Source organism: Aspergillus neoniger (genome assembly GCF_003184625.1).
Source record: "Aspergillus neoniger CBS 115656 unplaced genomic scaffold BO87scaffold_54, whole genome shotgun sequence".
NCBI lineage: Eukaryota > Fungi > Ascomycota > Eurotiomycetes > Eurotiales > Aspergillaceae > Aspergillus > Aspergillus neoniger.
The window spans coordinates 140,658-160,066 of NW_020291182.1; the positions used below are offsets into that span (position 1 = coordinate 140,658).

Genomic DNA, 19,409 nt, shown 5'->3' on the forward strand with positions numbered 1-19,409 from the left:
CTGAGTGGGGTCACTTCAGTCAATCTTCTCTGCCCCCTCTGTGACACATCCAACGCCTCCAACTATGTTGTCAAACGTCAACAATAACTTTGTTCCATGACTGGGCGCATATCAGAATGATCTGCGGGGTACCAAGACCCAGATAGGCGTCGCTTAATCCATCACAACTGACTTTTGGCTGACACAAAAGCCCTGAGCCACAAAGGGGTCATAGCTGAATACTGCCCCTTTTTCGGATCTCGGATATTTACCTACCTTTTCTATATTGGCTATCTACAAGTAAGTACAGTAACAGTATTCAAGAATTGGCACATTCCAAATCAGCAGCCATTTATCGTAAGAAAGACCAAACCAATTATCATGTTTGAATTTCAAATCACAGATAATTCTTCATTCGTCCCTTTCGGCCCCCAATTGATAATATGCAGGGGTATTGTAGATAGTCTACTTAAAGCTTGGGGGCCGGCCGGGGGTCTCCGCCTTGCCCTCTGTCTATCTCCTGAAGAAACTTCAGTTGGAGAGGAAAGGACCACAATATTTCCAAACTAGCGATTGGCTGCATATTGTAGCTTTCTCTTTATACTTCAATGCTGTCCCCTATACCAACCAGTATAGGTCAGGCTCATCAATAAACAGAGCCAAGTGAAGCTTACTTATTATTTCCTCTAGGGAGAGTACTACAGTACACAGCTACCCCGATATATGTTCATGTTCATTGTACTGATTGAATGTCTTCGCTACGTACATGCCCGGCTAGCTAGCTCCCTTATCTTTGCATTTTGGTTTTCTTACTTCAGAATAGACCTTCTGGGACTTTTCTTCTCTTCTCTCCTTGAAATAGAAAAAGGGAAACATGTTATGAAGTTTTCTTGTTAAAGTGAAGTAAAAGAAACAAAGAAATTCGTAGCGAGACGTCATCATTTCATATCATCCATGCATGGGTACTTAATATTCCCCAGTAAAATGGAAGAGTATCCAGGATCCTAAAGTGACCATTATCAAGAGATCAAACCGGTATTAAACCCAAGGTGAAAATCACAGTCAGCATGGAAATCCCGAATGCAACAAGAAAAGAACCGGTTCTTCTCCAGCCGGCTCCCAAGTCAGAGTCGTAGAGAAAGTATCGTAAAAGACAACGTCCCCTTGTTCCCAGGTATGCCAATAACAAACCCTACGGTCATAGAGAAGAGGATTCAGGACATTGCATAGTCTGTTTGAGTCAGCGTCTGAAATGTCTTGTATAGCGTAGCTGGGTTCCGAGGTGATGTTGCTTTGAGAGAGGAGTGGATGGTAACGGAAGCAGGGATGGCCATGCGAGAAGTGAGGTGTGATCAAGGGCAGACTGTTAGTCTTAGTCTTGGTATTGGTGGATGAGCTCGAGCTCGATGCTATCCAGGAGAACTGCTGGAGCATCTCGACGGTGTAGCTGGCTGGGAGGTGAGAGAAAAACAGAGATGAAGCGGAGAAGAAACTCCGTCGGGTTTTCTCTGAGATGGAAACAGTGGCGGTGATCATTTGGTATCTGAGTTGGGAGGGAGGTTCATGTGAGTGGGAAGGAAATATGATTTGAGAGAGGGAAGGAGGGCTTACTTGGATGGAGATGAGATTGGGGACTGCTTCGTGTTGTCGGCGTCTTTATCCTTCGTGGTTTCACTTGCCCCATCAAAGGGCACCCAACCTACCCGGATAAGCTCTTCTAGCTCCTGTGGATCACTGTCTTCGGCTTCTTCTTCTATATCGAAGTCGGATGCCGAAAGGTGAGAAGCGTCCATACTCTCGGCTTTCTTCACGATCAGCTCATGGTCATGAGTGTCTGTGAATCCTCGGAGGACGATAGGTGAGTTCTCGTGTGCTAGAGCCTGCACTTTCTCCTTGTCGATTTCGCTAATTGAGGTTGGATTGACAGGAGTAATCATCATGCCGCAGGGATAGATGGGGTCGACTGTCACCGGCGATGACCAGTTGTACAGCTCAGATTTAAACCGGTAGTACCATGGACGTCCGTTCTTGTGAACCAACTCCAGTTCTGGGTCCGCGTCGAAAATCTCGCGCCATCCATACATGAAGCCGCCGTCAACAGTATAGCAAAGTGCTGAATGCCATGGTGTGACTGGCGTTGGTGTTCTCGGGAGAACGTTTATGGAGATCTTGGTTAATCCATTTGAGGGATGGATTGAAAGACGAATGTAACCTGGGAAGTTCTTTAGAATAGCTTCTGCGAAGGCCTTCAGTGAAACCACACTTGTTAGTGACAGTCAATACTGTGCATGCTTGGTTAGCGCTAGAGGTCTGGGTGAATCATCCCACTCACCGCGCCTCGTTCGATCATGGATTTAGCGACATCTCCCAGATGTTTTTTATGCGACTTGCGAGATTTGGTACCATCGTCTACATGAAGATGTTCCAAGTCTTTTGTCAAGAACTTGATGTATCCTCGGTACGTGGTACAGACGTTTTCATCGGTCTTGATCTTAACAGCGGCGTCAAATCCCTCCGGCGTGTACCTTTTAATCAGCTCCTGGCGAAACTCTGGAGCCAATTTCTCATATGCCTCGCCATCAAGGTTGACATCCTCATGGATATGAACCAGATTGCGCAGTCTGGCAAACTCGATATGGTCGTACTTGTTCTCAACTACCATTTCTCTCAGTGCATGGCTATACTCCCAGACGTCCCTGTCGGACACGCCCAAGATATCTATCAACAGTCAGTTTCGATCCGAGCATACAAGATCATGAGTATCGTCTTCTCGACTTACCGTTATACACGAGGCCATCAGACACAATGGTGAGCTTAGCTCCATATTCATAGACATCACCGATGGCAGCGCAGAGTCCGTTAAGGTGCGCGAGAGAAATATCTTCGCCTTTATCAGGAAGGCTTCCCAAGACCTTTTTCTCCCGGTTCGGGGATTTGAAGGGGAAAGCCGGTAGGATCATCTGGATCGGCTGTTTGGCGCGTATCTGATTACACATCTTGGATAGAAACATAATGTTTCCATCGCTGGTGTGGTCTCTTGCCGTTGCTGGCACCACGCTACGATACCGACCGATGACTTCCATGACTTTGAAGGCCTTGAGCAGTGGATCATCATCATACTTGCATTCTGAGATTTGTGGGTCGATGGTGGACTTGTCCAACTCCATATGGAAGATGCCTTGATCCTTATTGAAAGGATCTGCCTCCATATGGAGGGTATCATATTTCATATGAGAATGGTCTGACTCCAGAGGAGGGGTGTTTGACTCAACAGAATTGACATCCGACTCCATAGGGAGACCGTCTGACACCATATGGACAGGGTCTGATTCGATAGGGATGGCATCCGTGTCCACAGGAAGCACCTCTGACTCCGTATGAACGGTATCTGACTTCATAAGGAACATATTTGTCCCCAGAGAGACGATGCCTGATCCGAGTTTGGGTGTGTCATCCATATTGGCGCAGTTGAGATCCAGGTATGGGCAGGTGTGTTGTGTGCATCTCAGAAGAATGAGACGTGAACCAGTACACGTCTAGATAACACGGTGTGAGACTGCACTTCACTGGCGACACGCCGACTAAGCGATGCAAACTCATGTTCGACTCTGGCTTGAGCTCGGCGTGAACCGTTCAGGGCTCAGGGACCGTGATGTCAGTCACCAAAATCAACATTGCTCGGTGCCGGATGCAGTAATGCATGTACCCGCCGGAACCAGCAGATGATAGCCCGTTCGTGTACCCTCACTATCCACTATCATTTTCAGGATGACAAGGTGGGTGCAATGCTTTGCTGGCATTATTTGCAGAATGCCCATAACTCGTTCAGCCACATCGAAACGAGATGTCTTAAGGGCGGTGCGAACAAGAGAGAGAATGGGTTGAATACTACTAGGTAGTAGTAGTTCTACACAAGAAAGTTATATACAATGAACCGGCAGGGATAAAGCAGATCGATTGTCCCCTCGGGTCGCGAAAATGTCACCGTTGCATCGGCATCAAACCAAAGGCTCGCTTAACGGCACATTGGGAGTACGATTATATATAACGGGTCGTAGATCCACTTGGCGATTTTCTAGCTATGAACATTTCGCAACCCAAAATTGCTGGACGTCCATGTTGTAAGCAAAGGTATTGGGAAAATATATTCCATCAACGCATAACCGATGATACCGGATATATTTGGCAATGGCGGACTCGGTAGTATCACGTCGCTCCCTTCACATAGCGGAGTTAATGCAATACAGCTACTTAGATCCAGATATGTACTCTCATCATGTAATATCATTTGACCATATTATCTAGATCTACCCAAACCAAGCCAATTCTAATGTCGCTGCACCAATGGGTGCTTCTACAAGCCCACAAATCAGATATGCGTATACACTAAGACTTGCGGTGCATGGAAGTCGGTGATGCCTAAGAGACGATGCCATCAGCTATGCTGTTGAAGTTTGTATGCGAGTTTGACTTACCTGGTGGCTAGGGAAGATCAACGTATCCGCAATCACAACATTCTCGCGCCGACCGGCGGCAAATACAACCACCTCAGCAATGTCATCGGGTGTAAGTGGTTCGCAGCCGCTGTAGTACCCATAGTTGTCAGTATTTGTCCATGTGCCTTTAGTCCGCTGAGAGTAATATAGAAGGGGTCCTCACGCATAAACTGCATCTGCCTTGGCCTTGTCACCGTAGAATCGTACAACGGAGAATTCCTATCGAACAACATGCATTAGATAGGGCCATGCGATTGACATATGCGAAGTCTTACAGTCTCAACCTGGCCAGGATCAATCTCAATGATGCGGATTCTTGTGGCAATAAGCTCCTTCCTCAGAGCATCGGTGAAGGATCTGATAGCCGCCTTCGTGGCGCAGTAGATGCTACCACCAGGGTATGCCTCACGGCCAGCGATACTGCCAATGTTGATGATATCTCCTCGACCACCATCAGCCCTCTTCTTGAAGATGGGAAGGATAGCCTGAGTCATGTTGATCAGTCCGGTAACGTTGGTCGAGAACATGATGTTGATGTCTTCAGCTTCGATTTCTGGGGCCTTGGCAACACCCTTAACGAGGCCTCTGTATTCTTCTTAGTATGGACTTGGGATGGACCCTGGAACAAAGTTGTGACTCACGCATTGTTGACCAAGACATCAATCTCCTTGAACTCCTCGGGCAGAGAAGGCACGAATTTCTTGATATCTTCCGGGTTGCTCACATCCAGCTGCACAGGCAGCACCTTCACGCCCTCACCAACTTCCTCCTTGATCTCCTTGGCCAGCTCCTGCAGAGACTCGATCCGTCTAGCAGTCACGATGATCTTCAAGTCCTTGGGAGAAGTGCGAGCGAATTCCTTGGCAGTGCTTCGTCCAATACCGGAAGAAGCACCAGTGACGAGGATGGTCTTGCCTTCAAGACGCTTTGCCATTGCTGTCGCCATTGTGCGTTTGATGAATGCTGGCCTGATCGCAGCACGAAACGGAAGTGGGGTGGATGCGGAGAATGTCCCGGATGAAGGGGATAGCTGTCGCAGGGATCTGATAGTGCTGTGACACGCTTGTAAAAGCCGCATAAAGAGCCTGTCAGCTGGCGTTGGTGACGGTTAAGTTAAGGAGAAAAGGTTTCAAATCGGACGAGAAGACAGGGGCTATTGGTGGTTTCTTATGAATCACAGGCCGAAGGTCGGGATGGCGTGCGGGGATCCGGCGAGGCCATTTCGTGCTCGGGCCGGGGGGCCTGGCCTCGGCTGATGGTTATGCCGGTCGGACTGGCTTCCGATGGCTGCTTTACATTCTTCCAGCTTCTGCTTCTCCCCCTACTTTACGTCTGCTGGGATGGATGGCTCATTGGCGATAAGCTCACCCCTTTATTCGACACAAAGCGCTACCAGCTTCTCAAAGTACACTTTTGAGTCATTTATCAACATGAGTACGTTGACTCGACCTCCAAAATCTGTCAATATATGTCTCTTGAAAAGTTGACTCACCCGTTGAGTGAACTCGCTCGTTTTCCGATTGCCGGAAACACCACGGGATAACAAGTCATACAGAGACAATTTTCAAGGCCATTAGCAGAGGATGTCATGTTTATGCTTAAACAGAGCTTTCCTCATCCAAGCATACCATCTTGTATGGTTGACTAGGCCCGACGAAAGCATTAACCATCCGGACGCATGCAAGATTCGAACTGACACTGCTGATAGACCACGGCCCACGATCTTCACAGACCAATCTTTCTTACCTATCACATATATTTTTCCTTCTGTTATTGGCGCCAGTGTGGGAATGTCCGTGAATGGCAGATACCCTCATACGACACAGACGGATCGTTTCAGTTGGCGATAGCTTAGAAGCGGGAAATTTTCGAAGAAAGAGAAACCAAATCCATTTTCCCACAACATTCCTGATGATAAATCTGGCATTTAATGTCACGGCGATGGGGGAAGCAGTTCATTAGCGATCTTGGCCTCTTGGCGACCTTGACCTTTTGGCAATCCGATGACCATGAGATAGTCCTATGGCCTGCGCAATGAGCGGCCACGAAAACCAAATCCCCGAAAAGCGGGCTTTGCTTTTTCAGAATGCAGAATACGCCAAGGCTTCCATGTATTTCTAGGTAAATAGCTGTGCATGACTAGGCAGAACTAGCCTATTGGGCTGGATCAAGACTTATGCTACCTGTCTGCGAAAACTAACTACCAAGACAAAATCGGACATAATTACCTGTTGGGTCTGTTGGACACGGAGTTATCGCATTAACTTCAATAAAGATGACGCCAAACGACACAAAGCCACGGGTCCGTGAAGAAAGCTACCTATTCGCCTTGATAATGGCGACATGAAAGGATCAGTGCGAGGCGACAGCTATAAAAAGCCACTGGGCATATGATAAAGAAGATCTTCCTTCGGATACTTTGATGTGCGAGTTTCCAGTATTGGTCTGGTGCTGGCGATCGTTTGTTACCGAACGTGCTAGCAAAGAGCTCAAGAGTTCAGGCCGCGTTCGTACAGTCCATCCAGTGCATCCACTATGATGAAAGACAAGACAGCCTAGTTTGAACGAACCACGGACTTCAGGGATCTGCAAACTCCAAGCGAAGAGATCGTCATCCCGGTTTTCAACCTTAAGATCATGTGCTCGGGCACGATAGGCACGCTCTCTGGTTGTAGCGCGTGTATGAGGTGCCAGGCACTATGAATGCTCATAACGTTGACACCTCAATATTCGTGGATTTCACATCAGTAGGACTGAACTGACATAGTATCTACCAAGCCACGTTTTAGTACGAAGAATAGGAACAAGGAGGTTATGAGGTAACAGAATTTGCGAGCATACAGTAGCGAATCACGGTACCAAGCCAGCAAATCTAAAGCCCGAAAACCGAAGTCAATTAGTGAAGTGTATTCCTTTTTCGGCGAATGGCCGGCGCTCCGAGGGGCGTTGATTGCGGGATTCGGAACTCATGGTGGTTAAGAGGTTAACGCCAGGTAATCAGGTCCGACGTGGTAAGTAGTCTTCGGGATCCTCAGCCCTATTGGAGGAATCACAATTTGTAAACGAAAATGTCTATAGGAGATTAAGGTTGGGGTCGAAGAATCAAGGAATCTTGGACTATTCTTCAGCCATGTATGTAGACTTTGAGCCCGGAAGTGATTCCGATGCTCGTGCAATGTTTGACAAAAGTCCTGAGGCCATGACTTGGACAGTCCGTCATCTGAAGAAGGTAACTATTGAAATGGTCTTAGTATCTCCTTGTCGAAGTACCTGGCAATTGCTTTGGAATTGGGGTTTGGGGGCAGTGGATTGTCAGGGATAGTGGCTGGTCACTCGCTCTTTGATCGCTTCGGTGCCTCCTTTCCCTTTTCCCTCTCCGGCCGACGATCATCGCTAGCTTTTGACACTCCTCCAGAGCCCCAGAGTCGAGACATCTGTGCCAATGAGAAAGGCCTCATGTTCCAGGAAAGTTCGACGGGCTATTTCCGTGGGCCAAAATGACATTATTGACATTTGACACAGGTCTATTCCACTGTTGACACCTCCCTCGTCCGTCGATCTTCGCACCTTGACTACATTGTAGTCTTCATTCCAAAGCATTGGATTTGCACTTCAGTTGCAACCTACCCCGTTGCACGTACCCCATGGTATCTATCGTGCAACTGAGAACTGCCCCTTTTGTGACACCTGGAACTTCGCATGGGATGGTGCCTTGAGAGGACCATGGTGGGGACTTATCCACCCATTAGTTGGCACCAATGAACGAAACGCCACCACGCATAGGCTCAAAGACAAATACTCAGCTATCGAGACCAAGCTTCAGAGCCAAAAGGCATTTAGTCATCGGGTTGCATGGCAAGAAAATCAAATAGAACGTCGGGCAGCTTCCCCGAACTTCCGTAAAAGGTCTCTGCTGCGTTCCTTTTACTATTCAATGGTGGCGCTCTACCAACTGGCTGGTAGTGGACATCCTTTGCCGCTTAGAGCTTACCCGGTGCAGCAATAGCGCGGCGCTATCCAGCCTCGTCCTCCCAATCCCCTTTGGACCTGCATGAGGGACCCATCGTCTATTGATGATCATAGCCACATTCTCGCAGCCGCACCGCTGAATTGGGATGAGAATTCTCAAGAGCCGTAAGACAATCGAACCCCGAGTCTTCCTTCGGGTTCCATTCCCCCGGAATCATGTATGTCATTTGAATTATCGAGCCACGAGGAGCAACAATGGAAAGCACGCCCCTGTTCTATGCAGACTCGATGCGAGGGTTGTACAGCATTCTCCACATGCAAGCTCGGAGTCCACAGCTTTGATGCAGCCAAGCCTGGCAACGGCTGCTGGCTTGCGACCTGGACTCGTATGGTCCCTGGAGGCACGAGTCATGCGAAACAAACAATATCTCCGCTCACAATACACGCTACCATGTGGAATAGTAGTTAATATCGTCTGCCTTCGTCTTGGGCATCCGCGGTTTCAGTGTTCCTTTCATTTATGAACAGGTGGCACAGCACTTAGTGTCCAGGCAAACCATGCAATTTTAAATCTCTACCTGGTCAAACTTCGGCCATGGTGTGCTCTGAATTGATGTGATCGACGGTTACAGGTGAGGAAAACGGAAATAGAAGACTATGACTACTAGTAGTTATCGCTTGTCGCCCAAGGTTGCAAGGAGACAGGGACCTGCGTGGACAATAGCACAAAGCGCGGACACGCTGCCTATCGAGCACTCGAGCCTACGTCAAAGACTTCCCCAAATATGCCGATCAATCACTGAGCAGATAGCGATCTATCGTTTTAGGAATTTTCCGACCAGTGATGGATGATAAGTGAGAAACCATGGTTGCTGTTGTCCACGTTTGACCGGAACGGGTGAACGCAGAGGATAAATGTAAGAAACTGGCGAACGCTAAGAGAATATCTGCTCCACAGCGAAGCTGATTGTGCGAACTGTTGTTGACTTTCTTTACGACAACCCACAATCTCAACATGCAAGTTTAGCTTTTATCGAGGCGCGAAACCTTGTTGGGGAGGAGCCATCCGGGGTCTTCCGCTAATCGGGGTCTGGTGATGGGCATCTTTTGCCCTGCTATGCATACTCCTCATGTCCTTGTTGCCTTGGACATACCCTAAATTGCCAATGTTAGCCAGAACCCAGGCTCCCAGAAAGGAACTAGTTCATGCAAGGCATTGGACTAGAGATCTCGTGTTTCTCCTCGCTTGGTGACCCACCGCCACGCTGAAGGGCAGATCATTTCTTATCTTGATCTTTTCGCATGGATCGAATGACATGGACGAGCGAATGAATGCTCGAAATCGTGCCATACACGTTTTAGTCTACCTAGTGCCAGAAGACTCCTATGCCGCTTTAGGATTGTGTGCCTCCACCGACACTATCCACACCAGCACGGTCGTGGCCGAGTCTCATCAATTTGAAACCCGTGGAAGAACATTCTTCAACATCATCTAAGCCAGATTGAGAAAGCCACCCGGCTTCTCCATGTGGCTATTGATCCTGGTCTTATTTTGCAGCATCCCGGGGACTTTGCTTGGGGTCACTTAAGGGGTACAAGATGAGCTGGGAATACACGAGCCAGAAGGTTGAACCGGGCATTTTGTGTTCTTGAACTTCCCTCCTCTTCTTAGTGGAGCCAATCTAGCCGAATCAACGGTACCGTACGAGGGATATTGCCAAGTCCGTACCAGCCAAGTCGAAAAAAGCACTATACTCCAGGAGGGAAGTTCTCAAGACACCATTGTGGCGTCCCATGGATCGACCATCGGAGAGAGACTCCAGTGACAGGGCGTTGGGTGCCATTCTGGGTCTCGCTCTACAGGCCGCCGTCTTGATTGACTAATGTCTCCCCTACAAGCGCATCCACTCTGCCGTCTGCCCACGACACCAGTGGAGACCGACAGCTTAGTGCCATAGATCATTACTGCAATTTGGAAGGAGTCCGGGTCATGTAGCCACACTGTGCCGGGCAACACCGAGCTGAAATTGTCTACTACGTATGCTATGAATCTCCATTCAGGGCACCCCAGCAGTCTAGCGGCCTTCGCACGCTATTAACTACTATCAAACTTTGAGCTATTGCGGGGGGTATTCGGGCTTAATTCGCTGGACTGTTAAAAGCAGGACCCCCGATACTTTTCTTTTCCCTCTTTAACCCCGGTGCAGGATCTTGAAAAGCAACCCTACTTCAAGAGTTGGCGGTAGCCCACACATTCCCTTCTTGAAATCTTGTCGGTGCATATTCGACCCATGCGGTAAAACACGTTCCGGCCTCTAGGTTTAAGAACCTGGAGACTGTACATCTACGCAGATCGATCTATTGACCGCAAACCAATGCAATAACGACAACCTACGCTTCATCGTTTACATCACAAATCACACGCTCTTTTGTGCAACACTTATCTGCTCAACTGGCCCACTCCTTTGCCATGCTGGACGAAATGATGGGAAGCATGCTGCTTCCCCGGACTACGGATGATGATACAGCTCGCGGACAGCGAGCCCTGGTAGTGACAGCCGTGCTTACCGCAATCTCAATCGTCATCGTCGCCATGCGAATGTATGCGCGAATCGGGATAATGAAATTGACTGGTCGTGAAGATTATACGATTCTCATTTCTTTGGTACGTATCCTGGATAGGGGATTTGAATGCTTGCTGGTAAAGTGGCTTATATTGACATTGATTGCATGTAGGTGTTAGCATGCACTTATCTTGGTCTTGTTGCTGCTGGTAGGTTGTGGCCATCTGCCAGCCACTTGGAACACCTCTCTTACATGCTGCAGAGGTACATTTTGGACTCGGAAAACATGACGACGATTTGTCCGACGTTGTTGTGAAAGAACAATTAAAGGTAACACTTCCCAATACTACCCAGTCTCTAAACCTATACTGATCCTCTCTGTCATGAAGCGACTCTGGGCTGCTATCCCTTTCTATAACGCCAGCTTGATCTTTACCAAATTTTCCATTCTTTTCCAGTATCTTCGGATCTTCCCCGACCGTCGCTTCCGGCTTGCCTGCTGGATCGTGTTTGGTATTGTGGCTACTTACGGAACATGGGCAGTGGTCAGTGGTTTCTTGAACTGTGTACCAGTGGCCAAATTCTGGGACCGCAACATCTCCGGCTACTGCCTTAGTTTCGAGGCAGTCTGGTTCTTCAACGCATCGATGAACATCGCTACAGACACGACCCTGTTGATCCTGCCGATGCCTCTTCTGTCGCAATTACAACTTCCGCGCATGCAGAAATTGGCCCTTATGGGTGTCTTTGCTGTCGGTGGACTGTAAGTCATGGCGATCGCCAAGTTGTCCAATACATGCTAATCGCTACGCTCCAGGGTTGTAATCACAAGTATCCTCCGTCTATCCAGTCTACGAAGCGTAGCTCAGAGCACCGACACCTCTTGTATGTACACTTCCGCCGCGGATCTTCTATGAGATTCAGACTGACAAACGAATCAGACAGCAACGTCGGCGCTGCCTATTGGACCGCTGCAGAATGCAACGTCGCCATCATCTGTGCATGCCTACCATTCCTTCGTCCGATCGTCAGCCGCCTCTTCCCTCGCTTCCTTTCGACCAACAGCTACAATCGCTACACCCGCAACCCCACCATGTCAGCCAGTCGCATGACCGCCACTCGGATGACCGCGCGCTCGCACCGGCAAAAGGTCGAGCTTTACTCCCAAGACCGTGACTACGGCATGTACACCATTGACGTCAAGTCCGGTGAAGCGAGCCACGATGGCGCGCTAGACGGAATCGCAGTCACCACGACGACAATGATTCAGGAGACATCGAGAAACAACGACGAGTCGACCAGCCAGCGTCGGCTAGTTGTGGATGTTTAATGATCATTTATGTCTCTGACCTTTCGCAGTTTCGCACACACTCATTACTTCCCATATATTCACGAACTTACTTTCTTCTGATACCACGATGCATGATATATGACGCTGCATCTTCAACATTACCCCTTCTTTTTCATATACTCTTTGATCCTGATATCCCATACCTGCACTTTGTTTCACGCATGCATACCGACTTACCTACCGATCCACCTTCGTGTACATTCTTCTCATTCTCCGGATGTCTAATCATCGACGACTTTATGACCATGCTACAATTTTAAACCCCCTCATTCTGTTTCTCGGTTCCATGTACATTCATTTTCTCCCATCTTTCGCTCATCTAACGAGCTCCTCAAATAATCTCTCTGTACAACAGACACTAATAGATAGTAGACGGCGAAAACCGGCAACAAAGTAGATAGATAGGTAGATAGATAGACCAAAGGATAAAAAAATCAAACACCACTAGAACAGACCAACCTAGCGTCCCGGATAAATAGAAACCCGCCCCCTACGGAGTATTTATCTACCTACCCACCCAAATCTAAGATTAATAATTCTCACACGGTCAGAATCCCCCCTCCCCCTCTCTAATCTTAATCTTATCAATCGCATCACATCATACCATATCTCAATTAGTAGTGACATTCGCCAGATCTAGAACAACACCCCCTCACCCTCGTCTATACCCCTCCTTTGCAGGACAGTAGATAGATAGATAATGCTATTATAGACCGATACAGCAGGAATCTCTTCTCGAATCTAGTAATCCACACTCAGCTAACACTCACTATCAACCACTAATCAGCACAATTCAATCAATCGAGATAAACGTAGACGTCTATAGCATACATACTAAGACCTATTTCCACTACTTTCAATCCAGCTACAATCATTCTCAAGGATAAAGACCTCCCTCAGCACACACACAAACAATCACTAAACCCGCCCCCACACACACATCCACCCAAAATCCCAAGCTTTACTACGTAGTACGTACATCCAGCCCATATTCATGAAATCAGAACTCTGATGATCATAATAAGCGATGATCCTCCGAAATTAGCCGAACCAGTCAGTCAGTTTATAACCCCTACGTAAAATGTACGTAGTAAACTAACCAGCCGTATACTTGTTCCACTCAATTATCTCTCCAGACCGCAAAACCCGGACGTAGAATCTACTATTTACTACCGGTAGAGATGGGGCAGGAAGAAGAACACAGAAACAGAAAAAAGAAACAAGTATTTTACCTATAGATAGATAGAGAGAACTAGTAGTTATCTACTATCTATGATAATCTAACTCCAACAATGATGCACAACCCACCTACCTGTATTATAGCTACTTCTTGTTCTATACGTGTAAATATTTCGTTCGCAATGTGACAAAACAGCGATCGACTTGTTTTTGTTTTTGTTTTCGTAATGAAAGAAACAGAAAGAAAAAAAAAGCCGAAGATCAAATCAAATCAGATCAAATCCCTTGCAGTGAGGGGTAAAATCTGTTAGACTAGACTAAACAATTGCGATGAAATAATAACAATTACATGAGAATAATACTCTTAGCTGTAGGAGAGATTTTTGAGTACTGGAAAGGCCGAGGTCGGGCCGATCCGATCTAGTGAAAAGGAAATCTGGCAGTTAAGCTTATCAATCAGTCAATCTATGGTTGAGAGATAAAAGTTGATTTAATCAATCGGTCGCTACAGGCTCGATCAAAAGATCTTAGTGATCTAGTTTACTTTAGATCAATAACAGCCATCATATGATCTTGATAAGTCCCATATTACCGAAATCTATTCAGTTATTCCATGACCTTACGAACACAGTCATCTCACACCCGGTTATCCCGTGATTAATAGCCTTGTCCACACGTCCGTCCGCCGGTACAGATTTAAACAAGGTGAAGGGGAGAGTGAGAGAAGAAGAGAAAATTAAAGTGTAACAAAACAAGCCTCCGTAATATCTTTCTTTTGTAATCGCTTATCCCGCCAGCGCTTCAAACAAATTAATCCCAAGTAAAATAAATGAAATGTAGAGAACTTTTTTCCCTTAATAGTGCACAAGTCCCGTGAAACTCATCGTGTTGCAAATGGTATCTCGTCAGAAAAAGTCTGCGCCAAATATGTGATTGGTGAAAGAGTAAAGGTAGAGAGCAATAGCAGCATGCACAGTCCTTGGACAATTGGATCCATGATCATTGTTGTCCTAGTTCCGCTAGCTCTCGCTCCTTTGCTCGCAGCATCTCTCTCATCTCTTCCGCTTCTCGTTGCAACTTTAAGCGACGTTCTTCCCTGATGTTGTCGAACTCCGACACACCGGGCAGCAACTGCGAGGGAGGGGGCGCAAGAGGAGAAGCTTGGTGAGATGGTTGGTGCTGACGGCTGAGGGCAGCGAGTGAGGGATCTAGGCGCGATTCGTCATGGCTGTTGGGGTTGAGGAGAGAAGAGATAGAACTGAGGCGGGCCGGAGGGGAAGGATTGACAGAAGACATGATCGGAGGAAGTTGATTGGACCCGTTTTCCAAAGTGGTCGGGATAGACAACGCTTCTGCTGATGACGCGGTTTCTGCAAGGGTGCGTTTCTTCGGATTACCCGAGGGATTTGGCGAAAGAGACCGTCGACCAAACTGAGACACCGGAGAGTGGCTTGGAGCGTTGATGCGATCCGGCTCTAACAATCTTGGTGGCGGGGGATGGTGCGGTAAGGAGACGGGGCCGGAACTAAATCCGGTAAAATCGACAGGCGGGGGTGCAAAGCCAAATTGCTTGGGCGCGGCCGGTGAAATCCTGTCTCCGGACATCGGTCCATAGTGATCCACCGGCTCAGAGCTGTAGTAGCGGTAGTGATCGTCGTGGACGCGAGCCAACGTCGCTGGGGAGGCCTCTGGCGACGCAGAAGAGCCATTCGATGACTGCGTGGCAGCAGTCGGGGAGTGTTCCCGCAGCGCCGGCACAACGCGTTTTCGACGCTTGATTATGGTCTTCTTCATTGTGGTGGGGCGATAGCACCCGTGGAGCTTGTAATATAGACCTAAAGGAATGTTAGCCGCTTCAGGGCTCGTTTTGATTCCCGAGATAAGGCAAAAGAACATACCACACGCATTGCAGATCGGATGACCATTCTCGTCTCGTCGCCAGAGCGGGGTCACAGTAGTTCCACAATTCTGACACGATACCAACATGTTTCCCTCGGCCGACGCACCACTTTTTCCGGGTACGTCCGGTTCCTGTGGTGGCAGAGGCTTTTCGCTATCTGGATTGGCGGGTCGACCCCAAGCGTGCACCGGCACAGTCCCTCGGGCAGAGGACTTGTACACGCGGTTGTTGTAAGCTGGGCACCCGTCACACCCCTCAGCACCCCCTGTGCCGTTACAGTTGCCCCCACCTGGGCAAGATCCTTTGGAGCCATGACAGCCTCCTTCGCTATGGGTGTGTGCCTCATGCTGGGGTGCTATCGATGGTGGCTGTTGCTGTGTCGGTTGGGGTTGGACAGGTTCCGTGCTGCTCTGTATACGATTCCGCTTTGTGGGCCGGGCAACATTCCGTGCCTTCAAATACAGACCACAGGCATTGCAAATCATCGCCCCGGTCGGTGATCGTCGCCATAGCGGAGTGCTTTTCGTTCCACAGTTACTAAGTGTTACCAAGGAAGTCAGTACCGCCCAGGTAACAAACTAAGAGAGCCCAGGAAAACTCACCTGCAGGAATGTCCTAGAAAGGAAGTGTCCTTCTGAGACTTGGGTGATGTCCTTTCTGCGAGTGGGTTCGAAGCGGATTCGGTCGACGGCAGTGTAGGCCGTTCAGCATCGTAGGTAGGTGTATGTTTTCTCTCGTAGGCATCGTAGATATCGTAGCCTCGAGCCACATCATCGTCACGGGAACGGTCCACAAGGTGTTCTCGACCAGCCTGAGCAGATGAGATCAGCTGCTGAGCAGCGTCCAAGTCTTCCGCCGATGGATGCCGCGCAACCATATCCCGATTTCGAGGGAGCGATCGCACCGTCTCCATCTGGGGGATTGATGCCAGCATTGCCAACAAAAAAACGCCCGCAGAAGATATTCGCTTTCCTTCTCTATCTCCCAGCGACAAGGTCCCCAGATCAAGGCAACCTGTGAGAGTAGAGCGAGTCACTCAAGATGAGAGCGTGGTCGAAATAAGGAGAAGGCTTTGTCGTGAAGGAATGTCGCACCACAGTCGGGGGGGGGCAAAGTAATGTATCGTATCACAAAGTCAAAAGTCGGTCAAGATGACAGTGCAGGGGGAAGGGAGGAAAAAGAAAAGAAAAGTCTAGCGACAGCCTGACTGAGAGGCAGGTAACTGCAGCTAGTGAAACTCCCAGAGCCAACCAGGCGGAGCCGGAGAGACGACAGAACACTGATCCCTGACGGTGACCTAAGCGTACTAGGCAGAGATAGGGGGTTCTCGGAAAAGTTGAGCGATCGTAAAGTTAAAAGGCAAAGATCAAGTAAGCAGCAGTCAAACTGTATTGATGGACAACAGATCTGCCACGAAACGCTCGTATGTTGGCCAATCCAGGACGGGATGGTGTGAGTGGCGATCCTGTCGTAACGGATAGTGTGCCCCGGAGTACTGGGTGCGGATGAACAGGTGAGGAAAGGGTTTAAAAGAAAGAAACGAGAGATCAAAAAAAGAAAAGGGTCGATCTCAAATAGATTGGGGGTGGGAGGCAAAGGGGAAAAGTACGGGAATAGAGGAGGCTCGAGAGACAGAGAGAGAGAGAGAGAGAGAGAAAGAGAACGGTCTGGAGAAACGGGATGATAGATCGATCGTTGTTTGGTGGGAGGGGAGGACAGCGGCGACAGGACAAGAAAGATCGGCGGTAACAGGACGATCAAACAAGACGGATGGAATGTCGGATCAGATATGAATGAGGGGTGTTGAGAGAGTAGTAGAAGATGATGATGAAAGGGGGATGGAAGAAAAAGAAAGGGAGAGAGAATTAGGGGGGCTGAGTGGATGGTGGAGAGAGTGGTGGTGAATGAGTAGGAAGGCGAGAGAGCCGAGGAAGAGATTGATAATAGAGGCAGGAAGTGGGTAAGTATGGAAATGGATGGTGGTGGTGGTGATGATGATGATGATGATGAAGGTGAGGGTGACCAGATAACCACGGGCCAGACCTTTTTCGGACGGTTCTGTCATGAGACGGGCAAATAGAAAGTACCAGATTACTTACCAACACGCCTCTCGGTCTGTTTTTTTCACTCAACTATTTTTAATGCCCTCTCGTTTTTATCTTTTTTGGGATGTCTCTGCCTTTTCTTTTTGGGTTTTTTGAATTCGATTTTTTCTTTTTTTCGCTCCCTTCGCTTCTTCGCGTGCTCTGTCGGTCTGTCAACTTGCCCCAGCAGTATGGTCTTTTTGCTTATCAGGCAGCCCTCTCTGTTATCGATCTCCCAGGGGGATCTACGACCGGGGGCTATTCCTTTTCCTTCTTCTCGTCAGGGTTTTGCTTTTTCCTACTCTGCAAGCTGTAGGTTCAAACCGATAGTTTGACACAATAAAAGTCTGAAAGTCTCTAAACTTCGTTTATCTTCTATTTTTTCCATCCGCTAAGGAAGGGTGTGGACAGAATTTTTGCGCGTGAGAGCTCGGTCGCGCAGTTCCCTCACCCTTTTTTTTTCTTTGCCCTCTTTGCTGGCCAATTCCCATCCCATTTGCCTACGGCCTCCCCAGATCGAATCTCCCGGGCTCCACCGCTTCCTATTCTGGTTTAGTAAACTGGGTCTAAGGGGCACTGCGCCTTCCCGAATCGTCCGTAGCGTGTCCGTTCACGAATAAGCGTTATTCATCGGCCTATCATTGGCGAACCGAATCCTGGCGCTTCAGTCAGCGGCATTCTAGGCAACCACATTGGCTGCTTCGGAGATTCTATCACGATATCCCGAGCTTCCATGCTCCGCTCCGATGGTCACACTATGCACTCTTTCGTTCGGTAGTCGGCCATAACGAAGCACCGCCCTAGTGGTGCTAGCTGTTGGACTAGGTAACCAGACTGCATAAGATGAGCCCGAAGAGTCCCACTGGTCCCTATTTGGGACAATGTGGAAGCCCGTAAGGCTACTGCCTAAGCACACCGGAACAGGTTGTTATCTCTCCGACGGGCGGGCTGACGAAAGAGCCCGGTTTGATCTATCTCGCTCATGTGATTGGATTCTTACCCACCCAAGAACTGACAGCAACAACAAGAACAACAAAGTACCTAACCTCTCTTTATTTTCCCCTTCCGGATTGCCGATTCGCCCTGGCGTATGTAAACCATCATCTTCTAGACTTTTCATAACCTTCCGACACTGGCTGCACAAGGCGCAAGGCGCAAGGCGCAGCTGCGTCTGACTTTTTGACACTCTGACACGCCTCCTCTTTTTTTCTTCTCTCCCTGTTCCCACTCTTCTAAGCATGCCCACCGGATGGATCTGATAGGTAACATTCACAATAATGGGATGGTTGGATGATTGGATACTGAAGTTGAGAGGAGAGGCAAAAGAGGGGGGGCCGAAAGTATCCATCCCAAACGCCGACCTCCTTATCGAAACGTTCGCTTATTTTGTCTCTCAAGTTTCGGAAATAATCTATTTCTGACCGTTCTACGGAGAAGTAAGCCATTCTAGAAATCCATCTCCATTCCTCCGTACGGAGTACTCCGTGGGACTGTTAGTTACAATCGATCAATCATTCAATCAATCAACCAAGCCCAGCCGATTCATCCGACCTATCTAACCATGTATCAACTCTAGCCCGTAAACCAAATAATCAATCAATCAGTCAGTCGAATCAAATCAACCAACAGAATCAACTTAATCAAGCGCCACTAAGAACGTAGGTACGTAGTAGCCCACCACCACCCCCTTAGTCGATCGTGGCGTGATGTATGACCCCGATAACCTGACCACACACCCCCCTCTCCTCTCTCTCCCCCCTCCAGCCCGGCACAAAAATGGATACGATATGATATGATATGATATGATATGATATGATGTGAGATGGATATGATATGATCACAGCAGAATACTACGCTAATACCTAGTACCTACCTACCTACCAGGCA

General features: G+C 48.4%; 6 protein-coding genes across 6 annotated transcripts; 1 reads left to right on the forward strand and 5 right to left on the reverse strand.

The window, feature by feature from the left end:
* Positions 1-1,041: 1,041 nt before the first annotated feature.
* BO87DRAFT_369737 (isocyanide synthase family protein) lies at positions 1,042-3,790 on the reverse strand (the record flags this gene model as incomplete). The annotated part of the gene is made up of 4 exons (XM_025621996.1): positions 2,759-3,790; positions 2,312-2,697; positions 1,591-2,225; positions 1,042-1,522 (listed from the first exon to the last, which is right to left on the reverse strand). The coding sequence occupies exons 1-4, from the start codon at positions 3,435-3,437 to the stop codon at positions 1,042-1,044; spliced, it is 2,181 nt and encodes a 726-aa protein (XP_025474592.1). The 5' UTR covers positions 3,438-3,790.
* A 628-nt stretch (positions 3,791-4,418) lies between these two features.
* Positions 4,419-5,553, reverse strand: BO87DRAFT_401674 (oxidoreductase, short chain dehydrogenase/reductase family; the record flags this gene model as incomplete). Its single annotated transcript, XM_025625627.1, has 4 exons — positions 4,419-4,563; positions 4,639-4,694; positions 4,751-5,060; positions 5,117-5,553. The coding sequence occupies 4 exons, from the start codon at positions 5,551-5,553 to the stop codon at positions 4,419-4,421; spliced, it is 948 nt and encodes a 315-aa protein (XP_025474593.1).
* A 4,252-nt stretch (positions 5,554-9,805) lies between these two features.
* Positions 9,806-10,661, reverse strand: BO87DRAFT_449544 (uncharacterized protein). Its single transcript, XM_025628361.1, has one exon. The coding sequence runs from the start codon at positions 10,405-10,407 to the stop codon at positions 10,216-10,218; it is 192 nt and encodes a 63-aa protein (XP_025474594.1). The 5' UTR covers positions 10,408-10,661; the 3' UTR covers positions 9,806-10,215.
* BO87DRAFT_449548 (PTH11-like integral membrane protein) lies at positions 10,662-12,767 on the forward strand. The gene is made up of 6 exons (XM_025628362.1): positions 10,662-11,109; positions 11,181-11,217; positions 11,271-11,338; positions 11,398-11,771; positions 11,826-11,893; positions 11,950-12,767. The coding sequence occupies exons 1-6, from the start codon at positions 10,915-10,917 to the stop codon at positions 12,336-12,338; spliced, it is 1,131 nt and encodes a 376-aa protein (XP_025474595.1). The 5' UTR covers positions 10,662-10,914; the 3' UTR covers positions 12,339-12,767.
* A 1,770-nt stretch (positions 12,768-14,537) lies between these two features.
* Positions 14,538-16,372, reverse strand: sreA (siderophore transcription factor SreA; the record flags this gene model as incomplete). The annotated part of the gene is made up of 3 exons (XM_025619905.1): positions 14,538-15,373; positions 15,437-15,975; positions 16,041-16,372. The coding sequence occupies 3 exons, from the start codon at positions 16,370-16,372 to the stop codon at positions 14,538-14,540; spliced, it is 1,707 nt and encodes a 568-aa protein (XP_025474596.1).
* A 2,032-nt stretch (positions 16,373-18,404) lies between these two features.
* Positions 18,405-19,146, reverse strand: BO87DRAFT_198340 (uncharacterized protein). Its single transcript, XM_025618527.1, has one exon. The coding sequence runs from the start codon at positions 18,868-18,870 to the stop codon at positions 18,451-18,453; it is 420 nt and encodes a 139-aa protein (XP_025474597.1). The 5' UTR covers positions 18,871-19,146; the 3' UTR covers positions 18,405-18,450.
* Positions 19,147-19,409: the final 263 nt, after the last annotated feature.